Source organism: Halichoerus grypus, chromosome X, assembly GCF_964656455.1.
Source record: "Halichoerus grypus chromosome X, mHalGry1.hap1.1, whole genome shotgun sequence".
In the NCBI taxonomy this organism is placed as follows: domain Eukaryota; kingdom Metazoa; phylum Chordata; class Mammalia; order Carnivora; family Phocidae; genus Halichoerus; species Halichoerus grypus.
Window position 1 is genome coordinate 71,962,034 of NC_135727.1, and position 13,663 is coordinate 71,975,696.

General features: G+C 37.7%; 1 protein-coding gene across 1 annotated transcript; it reads left to right on the forward strand.

Annotated features, from left to right (window-relative positions):
* Positions 1–12,856: 12,856 nt before the first annotated feature.
* Positions 12,857–13,050, forward strand: LOC118546157 (thymosin beta-4, Y-chromosomal-like). Its single transcript, XM_078064621.1, has one exon. It carries the CDS (start codon positions 12,857–12,859, stop codon positions 12,989–12,991), a length of 135 nt encoding a protein of 44 aa, XP_077920747.1. The 3' UTR covers positions 12,992–13,050.
* The last annotated feature ends 613 nt before the right edge of the window (positions 13,051–13,663 follow it).

The following is a 13,663-nucleotide window of genomic DNA, read 5'->3' on the forward strand; positions in this document are numbered from 1 at the left end:
GTTACCAGAGGAGAGGTGGGTGGGGGGATGAGTTAAATAGGTGATGGTGATTAAGCAGTGCACTTGTGAAGAACAACTGGGTGTTGTGTGGAAGTGTTGGAACTGGGAAATACATGGAAGTGTTGAATCACTATATTGTACACCCGAATCTAATATTAAACTGTATGTTAACTAAGTAGAATCTAAATAAATAATTAAAAATAAAAAATATAAATGGGCCAAGTTCCTGAATAAACATTTTTGTAAAGATGTGATATGAATGGACAAAAGATATATGAAAAGGTGCTCAAGATTACTAATCAGGGAAATACAAATTAAAATCTGAAGCAGATACTACGTTACACCAGTTAGCATAGCTATCTATTATCAAGAAAACAAGAAAAAACAAGTGTTGGCAAGTGTGAGGATGGAAGAGAGCCCTTGTACACTTTTGGTTGGAATGTAAATTGGTACAGTCATTATGGAAAACAGTATGGGGGCTCCTTAAGAAATTAAAACAGAACTAGTATATGATCCAGTAATCTCACTCCTTGATATATATACAAAGGAAAGACAGTAATTTGGTACAATTATTTTGGAGAGGAATTTGACAATATAGGTCCAGATTATAAATTGTGCATACCTATGATCCAATATTTTCACATCTAGGAATTTATCCAACACAAATACTATGACTTCTACCAAAATATGTGTACCAAGATGTTTATAGTAAATTCATTGTAATAAAAATAATTCAAACAAATAAAGGATCATCAGTAGGGGGCTGTACATCCATACAATAGAATACTATGGAACCATTAACAATGTGATAGATACTTGCTGATAGAGAAAATGCTCAATAAATAGAAAGCAAAAAGCCAAATAGGATAATATGTACTGTAGTTATCCTACTTGTGAAATAAAACAAGAACAACATATATGTTTATATATATACAGAAAATTATTAGAACACAAGAAAAAATATTACTTATATGTGAGAATTGAAATTGAGAGGTGAGTCCTTTTTTTCCCACTATATGCTTCTCTGTGCTATTTTAGCTTTTGATCATGTGTTTTCATGACTTCTATACATTTTAAAAGTTATTTAATAATACCAGGTATTTGGACTCCAAATATAAGTGCCCTTTCCTACCCATCATATATTTCCATTTTTATAACTACCACCAAGGTCCACCACACTGCCTTGCATATGATAAGCACTGAAATAATTATTGGAAAGCATTCAGAAAGAGAAAGGATTTGTTCCCTTTAAGAAAAGGCTAATTGGTGCCAAAAAGCTGGTTGTAAAAATGGGTGAGAAAGTTGTCTCGTGAAACAAAACTCATTCAATTGTAATCGGAATTGATAAGAGAGGGATTAAAGTAGGTTAGAAATGAGAAGTCTGGTTTCCACAGCAACCTCTTCCTGATTGGAAGGAACACTTCACTAGAGAGGAGCTGCTGATGCAGGCGCTGCTGCCTCCATCATCTTTGTTTTCATTTGGCTTTGATCATCAGGCAATGAGCAAGCAAACTAGAAGCAATTCTGGGAGTCAGTGTCATAACCACAGCAACAGGCATGGGCATAGGCACAGCAAAAGGGACCTTGACAGGGGGAGGACAGAGCAGACTGGCAAGCAGTGATGGGGAGAAGGAAAACTCTACGGTATAGGGTCCAACCTGAATAAGGGAGATGAACAAAAGTCCAAATCACAGGGTCGAAGGGGATGGGGCTAATTCAAGTCTTAGTTGCACTGGTTTTGAGAGCCAGTTTGGAGTCTGGGGACCAGAACAGTAGTATTTGCATATTGGTAATAATCACAGAAATTTGGGTGGAGGTTTCTAAATTCCAGGGGTTAATCTGAGTTGAAAAAGATTCAAACTCACAGTTGGAGAATCATGACAGGATCAAGTTCTCCTCTTAACCTAAGGATAGAGACAAGGCAAGATCTATGCTGGTGGGGTAAGGTAGGATTTAAACCAGCAATTGGCAATAGAAACTTCTAGAAGCCCTGTGAGAGTTGGAGTCTCTCTTATACACTGACTGATATAACCCCAGTGCCTAGAATAATTTTTGACACAGATATATATATATATATACCATAAATATGTATCAAATAAATGAAGCCCAGTTCTTCAGATTAAGACCTTCCTCGGGGCACCTGGGTGGCTCAGTCGCTAGGCATCTGCCTTCGACTCAGGTCGTGATCCCAGGGTCCTGGGATCGAGCCCCACATCGGACTCCCTGCTCAGCGGGGAGCCTGCTTCTCCCTCTCCCACTCCTCCTGCTTGTGTTCCTGCTCTCGCTATCTCTCTCTGTCAAATAAATAAATAAAATCTTAAAAAAAAAAAAGACTTTCCTCAAACACACCAGATATGTCTTTAGGGCAGCAGGCTAATTCTTTTTTTCCAAATGTAAAATTTATTTATTTATTTACTGTCATATGTCTTTTACTTTATTATTATTATTTTTTTAAACACACAGTGTTTTACTTGTTTCAGGTGTATGATATAGTGACTCAACACTTCCATGTATCACCCAGGGCTCATCACAAGTGCATTTCTTACTCCCCTTCACCTATTAAACCCATCCCCCCACGCACCTCCCCTCTGGTAACCATCAGTTTGTTCTCTATAATTAAGAGTCTGTTTCTTGATTTGTCACTCCTTTTTTTTCCTTTACTCCTTTGTTTTGTTTTTTTAAATTCCACATATGAGTGAAATCATATGGTATTTCTTTCTCTGACTGAATTATTTCACTTAACATTATACTCTTTAGCTCTATCCATGTTGCAAATGGCAAGATTTCATTCTTTTTTATGGCTGAATAATATTCCATTATATATATATATTATATATATGGATACTAGGATAAAAATGGATATAGATATAGGGGAACCTGGGTGGCTCAGTCAGTTAAGCATCTGCCTTTGGCTCAGGTCATGATCCTAGGGTCCTGGGATCGAGCCCCACGTCAGGCTTTCTGCTCAGCGGGGAGCCTGCTTCTCTCTCTCCCTCTGCTACTCCCCCTGCTTGTATTCTCTCTCTCTCTCTCTGTGTCAAATAAATAAATAAAATCTTAAAAAAATAAAATGGATATAGATATAGATTTAAAAAGGTGGTATATCTTTATCCATTCATCAATTGATGGACACTTGGTTTGCTTCCATATCTTGACTATTGTAAATAATGCTGCTATAAACAGAAGGCTGCATGTATCCCTTTGAACTAGTGTTTTTGTATTCTTTGGGAAATTATCCAGAAGTGCCATTGCTGGGTCATAGGGTAGTTCTATTTTTAACTCTTTGAGGAACCTCCATGCTGATTTCCAGAGTGACTGCACCAGTTTGCATTCCCACCAACAGTACAAGAGGGTTCATTTTTCTGCATATCCTCACTATCTGTTGTTTCTTTGGCTGTTGATTTTAGCCATTCTGACAGGTGTGAGGTGATATCTCATTGTAGTTTTGATTTGCATTTCCATGATGGTAAGTGATGATTCACATCTTTCCATGTGTCTGTTGACCATCTGTATGTCTTCTTTGGAGAAATATCTCTTCATGTCTTCTGCCCATTTTTAATTGGAATATTTGTTTATGGGGTGTTTAGTTGTATAATTTCTTTATATATTTTGGATACTAACCCTTTATTGGATACATCATTTACAAATATCTTCTATTCTGTAGGTTGCCTTTTAGTTTTGTTGTTTCCTTCATTGTGCAGAAGCTTTTTATTTTGATGTAGTCCCAATAGTTTATTTTTGCTTTTGTTTCCCTTGCCTCAGGACACATATTGAGAAAAAAATTGCTAGGGCAATGTCAAAGAGGGTGCTACCTGTGTTCTCTTCTAGGATTTTTATGGTTTCAGGCTCACATTTAGGTCTTTAATCCATTTTGAATCTATTTTTGTGTATGCTGTAAGAAAGTGGCCCAGTTTCTTTCTTTTGCATGTTGTTGTCCAGTTTCCCCAACATCATTTGTTGAAGACACTGACTTTTTCCCATTGGATATTCTTTCCTGCTTTGTCAAAGATTAATTGACCATATAGTTGTGGGTTTCTTCCTGGGTTGTCTATTCTGTTCTATTGATCTATGTGTCTATTTTTGTGCCAGTACCATACTGCTTTGATTACTATGGCTTTGTAATATAACTTGAAGTCTGGAATTGTGATACCTCTAGCTTTGTTTTTCTTTTTCAAGATTGCTTTGGCTATTTGGGGTCTTTTGTGTTTCCATACAAATTTTAGGATTGTTTGTTCTAGTTCTGTGAAAAATCCTGTTGGTATTTTGATAGGGATTGCATTAAATGTATAGATCGCTTTGGGTAGTATAGATATTTTACCAATATTTGTTCTTCCAATCCATAAGCATGGAATGTCTTTTCATTTCTTTGTGTTGTCTTGAATTTCTTTCACTGTTTTTTTACACTTTTCAGAGTGCAGGTCTGTCACCTCTGGTTAGATTTATTCCTAAGTATCTTAATATTGTTGGTATAATTGTAAATGGTATTGTTTTCTTAATTTCTCTTTCTGCTGCTTTGTTATTAGGTATAGAAATGCAACAGATTTCTGTACATTGATGTTGCATCCTGCAACTTTACTGATTTCATTTATCAGTTCTAGCAGTTTTTTTGTGGAGTCTTTCAGGTTGTCTATATATAGTATCATGTCATCTGCAAATAGAGAAACTTTACTTCTTCCTCGCTCATTTGGATTCCTTTTACTTCTTTTTGTTTTCTGATTGCTGTGGCTAGGACTTCCGGTACTATGTAAAATAACAGTGGTGAGAGTGGACACCCCTGTCTTATTCCTAAATATAGAGGAAAATTTTTCAGTTTTTCCCCATTGAAGATGGTATTAGATGTGGGCTTCTCATAGATAGTCTTTATTATGTAGAGGTATGTTCCCTCTAAGCCTACTTTATTGAGGGTTTTTATCATGAATGGATGTTGTCAAATACTTTTTCTGCCTCTATTGAAATGTCCATGTGGTTCTTTTCCTTTCTGTTATTGATGTAGTGTATCATGTTGATCAATTTACAAATACTGAATCACCCTTGCAACCTAGGAATAATCCCACTTGATTGTGGTGAACGATTTTTTTAATGTATTGTTGAGTATTTTTTGCTAGTCTTTTGCTGATGATTCTCATCTATGTTCATCAGGGATATTGGCCTGTAGTTCTCTTTTTTAATGGTATCTTTACCTGGTTTCTGTAACAGTGTAATGCCGGCCTCATAGAATGAATTTGGAAGTTTTCCTTCCTTTTCTGTTTGTTGGAATAGTTTGAGAAGAATAGATATTAACTTTTCATTAAATGTTTGGTAGAATTGGCCTGTGAGGTCATCTGGTCCTGGAATTTTGTCTGTTGGGAGGTTTTTTTTTTAATTTTTTTTAATACTGATTCAGTATTTTTGCTGGTTATCAGTCTGTTCTAGTTTTCTTTTTCTTCCCATTTCAGTTTTGGTAGTTTATGTTTCTAGGGATTTATCCATTTCCTCCATGTTGTCCAATTTGTTGGCATATAGTTTTTAATAATATTCTCTTATAATGGTTTGTTATCTTTGGTGTTGGTTGTTTTTCTTTTTTCTCATTTGTGATTTTATTTATTAGGGTCCTTTCTATTATCTTTTTGATAAGTCTGGCTAGAGGTTTATCAATTTTATTGGTTGTTTTCAATGAAACAACTCCTGGTATCATTGATCTGTTCTACAGGTTTTTTTGTTTGTTTTTTAGTTTCTATATGATTTATTTCTGCTCTAATCTATTATTTCCTTCCTTCTGCTGGCTTTAGTCTTCATTTGTTGTTCTTTTTCTAGCTCCTTTAAGTGTAAGGTTAGGTTATTTGAGCTTTTCCTTGCTTCTTGAGGTAGGCCTGTATTGCGATATAACTCCCTCTTGAGACCACTTTTGCTGCATCCCAAAGGTTTTGGATCATTGTGTTTTCATTTTCATTTGTTTCCATGTAATTTTTTAATTTCTTCTTTGATTTCCTGGTTGACCTATTCATTGTTTAGTAGCATGTTATTTAACTTCCATGTATCTGTGGTCTTTCCAAATTTTTTCTCATGGTTGATGTCTAGTTTCATAGCATTGTGGTCAGAAAAGGTGCAGAGTATGATTTCAATCTTTTTGTATTTATTGAGGCCTGTTTTGTGACCTAATATGTGATCTATCTTGCAGAATGTTCCATATGCAATTGAAAAGAATGTGCATTCTGCTCTTTTAGGATTGAATGTTTTGAATAGATCTGTTAAGTCCATCTGTTCCAGTGTGTCATTCAAAGCCATTGTTTTGAGTGGGGTGTTAGAGTCCCCTATTATTATCGTGTTATTATCGAATAGTTCCTTTATGTTTGTTATTAATTGTTTTATGCATTTGGGAACTCTGATATTGAGTTCATAAATCTACAGTTGTTGTATCTTCTTGTTGGATTTTCCCCTTTATTATTATATAGTGTCCTTCTTCATCTCTTGTTACAGTGTTTGTTTTAAAGTTTATTTTGTTGTATATAAGTATTGCTAAACTAGGTTTCTTTTGACATCCATTTGCATAATAAATGCTTTTCTAATCCCCTCAGTTTCACTTTTCATTTGTTTTTAGGTCTAAAATGAGTCTCTTGAAGGCAGCATGTAGATGGGTCTAATTTTTTTTAAATCCATTCTGACACCCTTATATCTTTTCACATTTAGCCATTTACATTCAAAGTAATTATTGATAGATATATGTTTATTGCCACTTTGTTACTTGTGTTGTGATTGTTTCTGAAGACTTTCTTTGTCTTGTCTTTCAGGTTTTGCTGATTTTCTTTAGTGATATATTTGGATTTCTTTTTTTTTGTATTTTTTTTATTATTATGTTATGTTAATCATGATACATTACATCATTAGTTTTTGATGTAGTGTTCCATGATTCATTGTTTGCACATAACACCCAGTGCTCCATGCAGAACATGCCCTCTTTAATACCCATCACCAGGCTAACCCATCCCCCCACCACCTTCCTGTCTAGAACCCTCAGTTTGTTTCTCAGAGTCCACAGTCTCTCATGGTTCGTTTCCCCCTCCGATTTCCCCCCCTTCATTCTTCCCCTCCTGCTATCTTCTTCTTCTTCTTTTTTTTTTAACATATAATGTATTATTTGTTTCAGAGGTACAGGTCTGTGATTCAACAGTCTTACACAATTCACAGCGCTCACCATAGCACATACCCTTCCCAGTGTCTATCACCCAGCCACCCCATCCCTCCCACCCCCCACCATTCCAGCAACCCTCAGTTTGTTTCCTGAGATTAAGAATTCCTCATATCAGTGAGGTTGTATGATACATGTCTTTCTCTGATTGACTTATTTCGTTCAGCATGATACCCTCCAGTTCCATCCACGTTGTTGCAAATGGCAAGATTTCATTCCTTTTGATGGCTGCATAGTATTCCATTATATATATATATATATATATATATATATATATATATATATATAATATCCATTATGGCTGCATAATAATTCCATTATATATATATCACTTCTTTATCCATTCATCTGTCGATGGACATCTTGGCTCTTTCCACAGTTTGGCTATTGTGGACATTGCCACTATAAACATCGGGCTGCGTGTACCCCTTCAGATCCCTACATTTGTATCTTTGGGGTAAATACCCAGTAGTGCAATTGCTGGATCATAGGGTAGCTCTATTTTCAACTTTTGGAGGAACCTCCATGCTGTTCTCCAGAGTGGCTGCACCAGCTTGCATTCCCACCAACAGTGTAGGAGGGTTCCCCTTTCTCTGCATCCCCACCAACATCTGTCGTTTCCTGACTTGTTAATTTTAGCCATTCTGACTGGTGTGAGGTGGTATCTCATTGAGGTTTTGACTTGGATTTCCCTGATGCCGAGTGATGTTGAACACTTTTTCATGTGTCTGTTGGCCATTTGGATGTCTTCTTTGGAAAAATGTCTGTTCATGTCTTCTGCCCATTTCTTGATTGGATCATTTGTGCTTTGGGTGTTGAGTTTGATAAGTTCTTTTTTTTTTTTTTTTTTTTTTTTTAAAGATTTTATTTATTTATTTGAGAGAGAGAGAATGAGAGACAGAGAGCACGAGAGGGAAGAGGGTCAGAGGGAGAAGCAGACCCCCAGTTGAGCAGGGAGCCCGATGTGGGACTCGATCCCGGGACTCCAGGATCATGACCTGAGCCAAAGGCAGTTGCTTAACCAACTGAGCCACCCAGGCGCCCAAGTTTGATAAGTTCTTTATAGATTTTGGATACTAGCCCTCTATGTGATATGTCATTTGTAAATATCTTCTCCCATTCTGTTGGTTGTCTTTTGGTTTTGTTGGCTGTTTCTTTGATATATTTGGATTTCTTTCTCTTTATTCTTTGCATATTTATTAGGTTTTGATATTTGGTTAGCATTAGGTTTGTATATAACCTCTTCTGCTATATTAAGCTGATGATTAAGTTTGAGCCCATTCTTTTCTCCTCTCCTCCCCACATTTTAGGTATATGTTATATTTTATATCTTTTTTTTTGTGAGTTCCTTGATTGACTTTTTATAGAAATATTATTTTTTACTGCTTTTGTGTTTTCTACCTTTATACTGTCAATTTTGGTCTCTCCCTTCCACTCAAAGAGTTCCCTTTAATTTTTCTTGCAGGGCTACTTTAGTGGTCATGAACTCCTTCAGTTTTTATTTATCTAAGAAAATCTTTATTTCTCCTTGTATTCTGAATGATAGCCTTGCCAGACAGAGTGCTCTTGGCTGCAGGTTTATATCTATTTATATGCATGAATATATCATGCCACTCCCTCTGACTTGGAAAGTTTCGGCTGAACAATCCACTGCTAGCCTTATGGGGTTTCCCTTGTATGTTACTGTCTTTTATTTCTTGCTTCTTTTAAAATTTTTTCTTTATCATTATATTTTGCTAATTTAATTACAATATGATTGGTGTGTATCAGCTTTTGTTGATATTGACGGGAGTTTTCTGTGCTGCCTGTACCTGGATGTCTCTTTCCTTCCCTACTTTAGAGACATTTTCATCTATTATTTCTTGAAATAAATTTTCTGCCCCCCTTTCTCTCTCTTCTTCTTCTGGGACTTCTATAATACAAATGTTTGATGGAGCCACTAATTTCCCTAAGTCTATTCTCATGTTGCTTAATTCTTCTTTCTTTCTTTTGTTTAGCTTGATTACTTTCCATTATTTTGTCTTGTAGGTCATTAATTCATTTCTTGCTTCTTCCAGCCCACAGTTCCTTCCATCAAGTGTGTTTCTCATTTCATTTATTGAGCCCTATATCTCTACAATGTTATTCCTCATCTCTGTATTAAGGGTCTCACTCATGTCTTCCACTCTTCTCAAGTCCAGTATCGTTATAATCATTGTTTTAAATATTCCATCAGGCATGTTACTTATATCTGTTTCATTTAGATCTTGGGCCATGGCCTTGTCCTATTTTTTCATTTGGGATAATTTTCTCTGTCTTCTCATTTTATCTAAGTCTCTGTGCCTATTTTCTCTGTGTTAGGAACATCAAATACACTTCTAGATGGGGTACTTTGGTGTAATGACCTTATGAAGAACAGGTCTTGTAATGCCCTGCCATGTAGTGTCTCCTTTTCTTCAAAGCCTGGTGCTTCCAGAGTGTCTTCAGTGTGTGCTGAGTGTGCTCTGGTATTTTGTCCTGGCTGTTTTATCCTTCAGACCGTTGTCTGCAGAGGCTTTCTTTGCCTGTTGTGGGCAGTGTTTGGTCCCTAGCTTGAATGTGGCACATTTTAACTAGGTGTGCTATGGTCTGTTTGTGAAATGAGACCTGTTGCTACCGCCACTGGAAACGAGGCTCCACAAAACTCCCATGTCAGGAAACCAGTGTGAGCAGGGTTTGGGGCCAGTCTTCTGGGGGAGGGAGCCTGTCATGCTGGGACTGAGGCAAGCATGACTAGGACGGGTGGTTCCATTGGAGTGTGGGGGTAGGTGGGTCTTGGTGTAAGCAAGTTAGGTAGCAGGGGTCAGTGCTGCACAAGTTAGGTGGCTCTGTGCTTACGCTGAGGGGTGGGGGAAGGAAATGGCACCTGCTAGTTTCTTTGTTCCCAGAGGGGTTTCTCTGTGAACTTTGCCTCTCTGGGATGTGCTTGAAATGAGCATATAACCTCCCTACTTTGTGCCCCAGGCACTCTTCAGATCACCGTTTCCACACTGTATGTCTGCAGTTGTTTGCCTGCCTTCTTTCCAAGAGTAGTGCAATGTCCTCTAGGCTTTATTCCAGCGAAAGTCTCTGACCTTTAAAACTCTAGGCTTTAAGCCTTGCTGGCTGCCCGAAGTCATGAAATTTGGCCCCTCTCATTTTCCATCCCCCATTGCTATGGGGATGAGTTTTCACGATGCAGTCTCTCATATGAGCTAGTCTGCCTCTTGCCTTTCTCCATGACTATGGCTCCCTCCCCACTATAGCGACCATGATCCACTTCCATCCAAAACCACATCTCCATACTTCCTAACTTCTTCCATGTGGCCTCTTCTCTATCTTTAGTTGTGGAGTTTGTTTTGCCAGTCTTTAGGTCAATTTCTGGGGTATTTAGGATGATTCAGTAATTATCTAGTTGTACTCATGGGACTAGGTGAGCCTAGGGTCTTTCTACTCTGCTGCCATCTTCAATCCCTTAGGCAGCAGGCTAATTTTGAACTTCAGCCACCAGGAGAAGTTCCTGATATGTGTTTGGGCTTGGCAAGAGGTGGGTGAGGCTGTGTTAAGAAAACCTCATGAAGGCTAAAGAGCTTCGCTTCCTACAAATGGGTAATTCTCTAGTAGGCAGAGAATGACAGTTAGAGCTACATGTCTCCTTTAATTAGATTTCAGTTCAAATGTCACCTCTTCAGAAAGACCTTCTCTGACGACTGTAGCTAAAATGTCCCTCAACACTCACCAATGACTCACCAAGTCATTCTTTATCCTATTACTCTGTTTTGGTTTCTTCATCATCTGAAAATATATGAGGTATTTGTCTATGGGATCAGTTTCTGTGTCCCTCCACTAGAATATAAGCTCCACAAAAGCAAGGACTTTGCCTCATTCATCACTATATTTTTGACTCCTAGAACAGTGCTCAACACATAATAGGTGTTCGGTAAATATTTTTTGAAAGTCAGGCTGAAGTAACTAGTCTAACAAAGAGTTAAGTATGAAGAACCACTTCCCACTTTTTCTCAGGGGAGAAAGAAAAACCCAAGTTCAATTTTGACAGTGATTGAACAATTGAGTTTAGTGACGAAGGTACAAGTTTATACATACATTTCTATTTCTTTCTATTTTACTCTAACCAGTACATAACTTTCTCTTATATATTGCTTATAGTGAGCAGACATTTTCTATCTTAACAGTTTCTTTGAACCAGAACAATTGCCAAAGGAGCTCATGTGTTAATCTATGATTACCTCTACATATGCAAGAAGAAAGTGTTGTTTTCTGTCTATAGTCAAATCTGTAGACTATAGATTAGCATAATCCTGAAAATAATGTTTCTCAAGGGAGGTCTAAGGATCTCCAACATTAGAATCACTTATCTAAAATGCATATTTCTAAGCCTCATTCTGGAAATATCAAATCATAACTGGGGGGAGAACCAAGAACCTGCATTTTAAACAAGTTCTCCTGGTGATCCTTGTCAAGAACTGTGAGATTTTACTCTACTTGTAAGTTAATAAGTTAGCCTATCGCCTATCATGTTTTCTTTTTTTTTTTTAAAGATTTTATTTATTTATTTGACAGAGAGAGACACAGTGAGAGAGGGAACACAAGCAGGGGAAGTGAGAGAGGGAGAAGCAGGCTTCCTGCGGAGCAGGGAGCCCGACGCGGGGCTCGATCCCAGGACCCCGGGATCACGACCTGAGTCGAAGGCAGACACTGAACGACTGAGCCACCCAGGTGCCCCAGCCTATCAAGTTTTCATGGATGCTGACAGCACACATGAAATTCCTGGGTCAGAGACAGGAGTTTATTATTGTTATTGTTATTATTATGTAGTTATTATTATTACTCAGCAATACCTGCAGCCAAAATATCAGCATGTGTGTCAGTTCCCCATGCCTTAATTCTCACAGGATGGCACGAGGAGGGCTAAGTGATGCAGGAACATGCAGTGAGTTGTGTTACAAAAGAAGAACACCAAGCTTAGGGAACCTAATTTTTTTATAATGGGTGATAAGTATGTCTGATCTTTATTCTAGAAGAAAAGATTATCTTTATTATATGTGACAGAAATAAACCTGTCCTTTGTTCTGGAAGGGGATACAATCTATCTTCCAAGGCTGTTCACTGTGTAAACACCTTAGTCTGGAGCACAGGCAATCAGTGCCTCTGTTCACAAGACATACAGAGATCTATGGAGAATTATTTTATAATAATTCTAATGGCCACTCAAGTTTGGAAATCATTGCCCCCAGAAAGACTCTGCCATACCTACAGAGCTACCTTCATACACCCAATCTTATTAGGTCCTGTCAAATAGTCTACCCTTCTCTGTTCCTCCCAGCTTGACCCAGCCTCTTTCCTCTAGCCCTGTTTCCTTAGGTTATGCTGTTCTCTTCAAGGTCACTCTTTGCTCTGAAAAATAAACCCACAAGCTGGCTCTGAGGCACTAGGGGTTCCCACTAAAGGATTTGTTTGAAGAAGTAGGAAAGTACCTGGAAGGAAAACACATAACAGTGAAAAAAGAGCATAAACATTTATTTGTTAAGTAAACAGCTATGTCTTGAGCACCTACTGTGTCCTAGAACTGTGCTAGACACTGGGAATATTAAGATTCATTCATGACTTGGCGGTGGCCACTGCACAAACCAGGCATCACTAGTTCACCGGCCTTGCTCTGCTTCCTTGGCAACCATGTCTGACAAATCCAATATGGCTGAAATTGAGAAATTCGGTAAGTTGAAATTGAAGAAGACAGAAACACAAGAGAAAAATCCACTGTCTTCAAAAGAAACGATTGAACGGGAGAAGCAAGCAGGCGAATCTTAATGAGGCATGCACCGCCAATACGCACTGTACATTCCACAAACATTGCCTTCTTATTTTACTTCTTTAGCTGTTTAACTTTGCAAGATTCAAAGAGGTTGTATCAAGTTTAAATGGCTGTGCTGCCCCTTTTCACATTGAAAGATAGAGAACTACTGACAATGAAGGCCATGCTTTCCTCTCCCATATGGCTGTCTGGCTGGCAGAGAAGGAAAAGAACTTGCATGTTGGTGAAGGAAGAAGCTAGGTGGGATGACAGTGAAATTTAGAGTAAAAGTCAAGATGGTTCAAGGTGTTCTGCAGACTGTAAAATGCAGTTTAATCAGAGTGCCATTTTTTTTTTGTTCAAATGACTTTAATTATTGGAATGCATAATTTTTTAAATATGCAAATAAAAAGTTTGAAAACCTGAAAAAAAAGACTTGTTCATTCAACACATATTTTGGGAGTGACTATTACGTGCCAGGTACGAGTTAGAATAAACTTTAAGGAAATAAAAATATTGCCATTCTCCTCAATAAAGTTAATAAGGGAGACTGCTATGTAAAAAATAATCGTGCAATGGTGTGATAAATGCTTCAATAGAAGTAATATACAGGTGCGTGGGTGGCACTGAGAAGAGAATAGCCAATTCTGCTTAAAGAAAGTAAGGGAGGGCATGCATGGCAGGGAAGG